Source organism: Geospiza fortis, unplaced genomic scaffold (assembly GCF_000277835.1).
Source record: "Geospiza fortis unplaced genomic scaffold, GeoFor_1.0 scaffold165, whole genome shotgun sequence".
In the NCBI taxonomy this organism is placed as follows: Eukaryota; Metazoa; Chordata; class Aves; order Passeriformes; family Thraupidae; genus Geospiza; species Geospiza fortis.
Genome location: NW_005054442.1, coordinates 1,550,866 through 1,557,532, shown reverse-complemented (window position 1 = coordinate 1,557,532; position 6,667 = coordinate 1,550,866). Strand labels below are relative to the sequence as shown.

At 44.4% G+C, this 6,667-nt stretch overlaps 1 protein-coding gene across 1 annotated transcript in view; it reads left to right on the top strand.

Moving 5' to 3' along the window:
• The first annotated feature begins 4,124 nt into the window (after positions 1-4,124).
• SVIP (small VCP interacting protein) overlaps positions 4,125-6,667 on the top strand; it is a 7,446-nt gene continuing 4,903 nt past the window's right edge. Inside the window, exon 1 of the mRNA XM_031062250.1 lies at positions 4,125-4,270. Coding sequence (XP_030918110.1) covers positions 4,125-4,270 — 146 coding nt within the window. The remainder of the gene's footprint in view (positions 4,271-6,667) is intronic.

The window sequence follows — 6,667 nt, the reverse complement described above, 5'->3', positions numbered from 1 at the left end:
GCGGGGAGGAGGGGCTTGACCTAGCCGAGAAATGCAACAGTGACACAACAGCTGCCCTTTGAAAGTGACAGGTGCTTCTTGGTGTGTCTCCTCAAGTGACACACGGGTCCCTGTGTGCATTCCAAGGGCTTGTGTGGGTAAGGGACAGAGATGCCTCCTGTCCAAAGCTCTGAGAAGAACCAGAAGCAGCAGAACGTCATTTCAGCTTGAGCCCCGATGAACTCTTCCTCTTTCTTTCCCTCCCGTCGGCAGCAGGCCAATGCACACCAGGCCTCAGGGCTCATGCCAGAGCTTGCTTCCTCCCCAGGAAGCCTCCTCCCAGCAAGGGAGGAGCCCCCCACAGCGCAGGACTCTGCAGCTCAGCCCCCCTAGAGCCAGGCCGCCTCTGAGCCCCACGTGCCCTGGGCCAAGCGGGGACTGGGGACCCTCTTGGCCACAGCCACCACAAATCAATGGAGGCTGAAACCTCTGACAAGAGGAAAAGGGCGCCAGCAAAGCCTCAGCTCGGAGCATGAAGAGAGCAGATTTCAGGCTGCTCAGGGAACTGCTAAGCAAGGTCCCCGGGGAAAATCTTTTAGAAGGTACTGGTGTTATGGAGGAATGAGGCCAGTGTTCCTTCAGAGAAAAAGGCTCTCATTTATTCAAAAAGATCTACAGGAGATGGAAGGCCTGAGATAGGCTGAGACCCCCACGCAACAAGTCAAAAAAAAAAATAGCAGTGTGTCTACGCCACATACTGGTTTCTCCAGGTAGCGAGTTCCTCAAAAGAGCCCCAAACTCAACTGAACTCCCATTTTATAACTCCCCTTTGGGTCCAAGATTGGTGGTTTTGAATCCACACAGTGATTGGCTTGTTTCTGGTGTTCATATTGGTCTTTGCTGTCCTTCATTCCTGACCAATCATTTCCTCGGGGCATTGAATGATTGGTTTGGTCTTTCATCCAATCTCCTTCTGCGTCGCTGGTTTTAGTGTGCTGACTCTGTTTCTGGGTGTTATTCTGCCCCTTTGGACCATCCTCCTGCTATATCCTGGACCCTTTAGAACTTTCAAAGAACATTGACTAAGCCCCTTAAAACAATAACTCCCCAAGGTTACAATAATCAACTCAACCTTTACTCAATACAAACTGAATCTCACTTGTAACACTCCCTCCTTTAAAACTTTGATCAGGCTTTAGCCCGCATCAACATGTCCAGTCTTTGAACTGTCTCTCAGTCTGTTTCTCCTTCCACGGTATATAGTTGTCTCAATTTCTGGTACCATTTGTACATTTCAGCGGCTGTCTTGGCAGTCTCAGGGTTTTGGGCTGTTTCAAATTCATGTTCTTGTAATAGAAGAATGTTCTTATTTTTTGCATTCTTTAATCCAGTCTTAAGGCTGAGTTCAAGGGAGTCGATTACCGTCCTTGTGATAACTTGGATAAGGTATGGTATCATGCCAGGGAGAAGAACAACACTCATTAGTGCACCTCCTGTAAAATTAATACCTTTTTCCACCAATCATCTTTTAAGATGTTATTCCACCAATTTCCCCAATCAGTTTGTAGCAATGGGGTCCACTTTTGGACAGGGACATGGGCTAATTTCCTGATGTTGGCAGTAATGTTTGTAATTACCTCACTATGATTGTCTATTTCCACGCAACAGTTGGAAGAATTAAATTTGCCACATACCCCTCCTTCCTCAGCTAAAAGGTAGTCTAACGCCAGCCAGTTTTGATAAATCATTGTTCTCACTTGCTGGGACTGGGCATTGAGAAGGTCTGTGGTTAATGTGGACTGCTTGGAAATAATCTCCAATAAAGCCTGTAATCTGATGATTCTATTTAACATACAGATTGGAGTTCTATATCCCCATGACCCATCTTGGGCCCAGGTGGCAGGGCCATAGGTGGTGATGATTCGCTCAGGGGGCCATTCTTCATTCCCCCATTGTTGGGTGCCCCCTATTAATATGTCTCTTTTTTTTCCAGGCTAATTTGTCATAGAGAGGCACTCCCAGATGCTGCCCTTCCACTCTAGGAAGGAGGAAGAAGGAGGATCTTATAATGCCTAGAGTACAACTCCCTGCCCACCCTTTTGGTAGGACCACATATGCCACTTTTCCACACAGCCAATAGAGACTTTTTGGGGCTCTCCAAAATTGTGGATGTTTTTCTAATTTGTGGCTAGTCTTATTCCAAAATTTTTATATTTGGGGTGCATCCAAGTATGGGGCACTCATATAATTTCTCTCTCTCTTTGTAGGAGCACTGTGGTCTTTGAGATCCAGACCAGTATAGATGTGGGGGTCTAGGGATCCACCACTGGTGGGTGTTATTCAATACCTTTTGCAATGGATCTCACCCAAATAGATGGTATACTCAGAGCTTTTCCTCCAAAGGCATTCTTCTCCAATTACTTCAGATCTCAAACTCCACATCTCCTCCTCGGGTCTCTTATCTGGTCTGGGTCCTTTTCTGCCCAGTATTCTGAGTACACTCCATGGGCTCATGGGAATCCCCTCCCATGGCCAAACTTCAGCCATGTGGGTGTCCCTACAAATCCAACAGTTAGAGATGTTAAAGTCATGACTGATTTTCTCGGCTAAGTCCAGGAACAGATTTTTCCTTCCTAGTGTCTGGATTTCTGGCCCCTTCTGGATTACCCCTTTTATCTCTCTTTCTTTAATCAAATCTGGTTCATAAGCCCCATATTTCACTTTTCCTTGAATAGGTCTCTTTTCTGAACAGATCCATTTTTCTTTCATATGACATTCCCCCAGCAATTTCTGTTTAAAATTCCCTATATTTTCAAATAGCCAATATGTTTTGCTGTCCTCTGTACAGGTTGTTAATGACAAAAAGTTGATACAACTGGGGCTGGGATTAGTGTGGGTTCTGAGGACGGCAGTCCGAGAGTCTCCTGCATATAGAGGACAGTAATATTTCTCACACAGCAGAGATCCCCCCTCACTGGTATTGATAAACAGGAGGATCAATAGAAATGGGGGTCCGGCACAGGCCACGCTCCCAACCATGCCTCCCCTCCACAGAGGATCAGCGACTCTTTGTGGCAAGAGGGGAACCTGATCCGGTCTTACCCCCCTTCATCCTTACTACCGTGATGTTCTTACCAGTTACTGTTGCAGGAGTCTACTTTCCCTTTTTGTATCAACCTGTTTCTTCTTTCTTTTAGGGCTGGTGCCAGCTTGGGACTGGGAGGCATCCTGCACAATGCGGAATTTCAGGAGCCAGCCGGCCACAGGCCCCCGAACACCAACGCCGCTATAAACTATCAGCCAGAATTGGTTTCTCTCTCTAGATTTACATGCAATAGAAATAATACAACTGCCTGTAATATCAAACCAAAACAGGAAATTGAAGGTGTTATTATCGATTTGGAAAATACAGGATATTTTTGTGTCTACAGTACCACCTGCTGGATATCAAGAAAATAAGAGGTAGAGACTAATCAACATTTATAAAAGTCATTATAGCACAACTCAGTACCAGTCTTGCACAAATGTCAACATAACTAAACTGTTACAAATGAATCTATGACAAATTTTCAGATCTTCTAACGCACTCCCAAAACCCTGCAGAGAGGTCATGGACATTTTCAATACATATTTTTTCTTAAATCAAATATTCAAAACTCATTAAACGTAATTAATCAGATGAATAAAAAATTCAAACCAACCTCCCTAGCAGCCCAATTTAAAAGCAAAGCTACTACTATTAATGACTGTGTTAAGTAGGCAGTTTTTAAACTTAATTGCACAACTAATGTGTTATATCATTACAATCTTATTAGCAGGGTGGGAGGAGCAGACAAAAATGCCCTCAAAGCACTAAAATAAGAAAACCCCCTCCCCCGGTCTATTACTATTAAGGTACTGTGAAATCCCAAAAATAAGCAGCTATTAAACGACCTCAATCCAAGTGATTTCACTGAAAGGTTAAAGATTTAGCAAAAAAATCATCACCCTTGAAATCCTCTAACATATAGGCCCTCTGACACAGAAAATTGTTATCATGTTTCTGCTACTTCTCAATAAACAACTTCTGACTATATTATTGTATTGGTTTTGCATGGCTTGGTTTTCAGTAGCACAGGGTCCACAGAGGTGGCAAGGTGCTGCGTATGCATCAGTGCAATCCCAAGCACAAATACAAGCTGGACAAAAGATGGATTGAGAGTCCTCAGGAGAAGGCCAGGGGTGTGAGAAGCTCAACAGGACCCAGCAATGTGCACCTGCAGCCTGCAAAGCCAACCACATCCCGGGCTGCGTGAAGAGCAGTGTGAGGAGGAGGTCGAGGAGGTGACTGTGCCTTCCCTCTGCTCTTGTGAGACCCCAGCAGGAGCACTGTGCACAGCTCTGGGGCCCCAACATGAGAAGGACAGACCTGTTGGAGAGTCCAGGGGAGCCATGAAGACCCTCAGGGAGCTGAAGCACCTCTAGTACAGAGACAGGTTGAGACAGTTGGCCTTGTTCAACCTAGAGAAGAGCCCAGAGAGACCTGAAAACCCTTTCCTGTAATACATACAAGAGAGATGGAGAGGTTTACAAGAAAGTGCAATTGTAAGAGCAGCTTCAAAGAGGGAATGTCTTTAAACTGAATGAGGGTAGATTTAGATTAGGTATTCAGAGGAACTTCTTTACTGTGGCAGTAGGGAGGCAGTGGCAGAGGTTGCCCAGAGAAGCTGTGGGTGCCCCAGCTCTGGTAATGTCCAAGCCCAGGCTGGCTGGGTCTTAGAGCAACCTGGTCTAGGGGAAGGTGTCCCTGACCGTGGTAGAGTGTTTGGAACCAGGGGGTTGTCTTAGGTTGGAAATGCAAGATGTGGCTGGGGGTGTGTGTTCTGTTGCCATCTGTTAGATGTGGGGCAGTTATCTTCTGCTCATTGGGCCACCTGTTACAGTTTTCTTTATCTCTTCCACAACCAATCCTCCCTCCAGAAAATATCTTCTGTTTATGGCCAGTGAGTGTCCCTGCATGGCTGATAAAATTACACCATCCCACTGTGAGATCCTCTGCCCAGGGGTGGAGACAAGCATTCCTACCTGGATATGATCTGAGATTTGGAACAGCACAGCAGCCTTTGCCCACTGGATTCCCAGAGGAGCACATTTCTTTTTCACTGGATTCCCAGAAGAAGACCAGGCCCATCTACACCACCACTGGACCTTCAAAAGAAAACTCCATCCTTCTGCAAGATCACTGCTCCAAGAGAACCACAGCTGGCACTGCAGGAGGGCTGAGCCACCATGGAATGGGGCTGTGCCACCACCCTGACCCACAGGGTGCCAGGTCATATTCTCACTCTGTCAGTGTTGTTTTATACTACTGCATTTTTTTTCCTAATAAAGAACTGTTCTTCCTACTCCACAGCTTTTCCTGAGAGCCCCTCATTTCAGAATTATAGTAATTCGGAGGGAGGGGTTTTACATTTACATTAAGGGAGGCTCCTGCCTTCCTTAGTGGACGTCTGTCTTTTCAAACCAAGACAAGGGTCATTAAGATCCCTTCCAACCCACCCCACGCTATGATTCTACCATCACATGATTCTGTGCCTGATTACAGATGGATGGAACAAATGCAAAAACTTAAATTCGTACTTCACAACAATGTATGACATCACAAGCTCATGAAATAAATCCTAGGAGGACAAGAACAAAAAAGATAAACCTTGGTCAAAATTATCAAGGTAGACAAGAATCTTGGCAGATGTTGCATGATCCTTTATTAAGAATATATTTGTGAAAAATGCATATTTTATGATTGGCTTTTTGCAAATATTAAAATGAATATTATATGTGTTGTGTTACAAAGTAATACTATATTAATTCTCTTAAATAGTTTGTTAAATATAGTTTTAGGTTATAACAAAATGTTAAAATAGAAACTATGCTATGTAAGATACCTTTTTCTAAAGAAAGGACTTGCAGTGAGATAGCAGCCACAGGACATCTGAATCTTTTAGAGAAAGAGAATTTATTGCTCTCTTATCAGAAGAAACAAACTTCTTCCCATCTCGCTCAACCAGGACGACACCATCAGGATTAAGAAGAAGTTGACAATGACCAGAGTCCTATGTCTGAATGGAATTTATGCATCATGTATGAGGTGTATGAATATGCAACAGGCTGTTGCTTTTAAGGGTTAATCCTCTGTTAACGTGGGTCCTTTTTCGGGCTCGTGCTGCTCAGAAAAGGCACCCGGACTGTCTGTAACTCTTTGTTTCTATTGTCTCATACTTGCCCTAATCTAATTTGTCCAAATTATTATTACTCTAATTATATTGCTATTTTTATAACCATTTTATTATAATTAAACTTTTAAAATTTTAAAAACAAGCGACTGGCGTTTTTCACACATTTTATACTCCTCGCATAATCCTTGGGGATTGATGTATACACCAAACATACCAATCAAATTCACTCAATTTGAGGAAATTGAAACACTCAAATTCAGGAAATGCGGTAATGCTGGAATCTACTATAAATAACTGGAAGAGAAGGTTTCTTCCTTTTCTCTTAAGAAAAAACTGGAAGAAACAGCAGAAGAGGCAGAAAGCGACACCTTCGATCACCCGGCCGAGACAGGTCTGCGGCGGGCAGGGCCTCACAGCTGAGCTCGGCCGGGCGCGGCATGGGAATGCGGGCTGCCGGCGGGCCCGAAACCGAT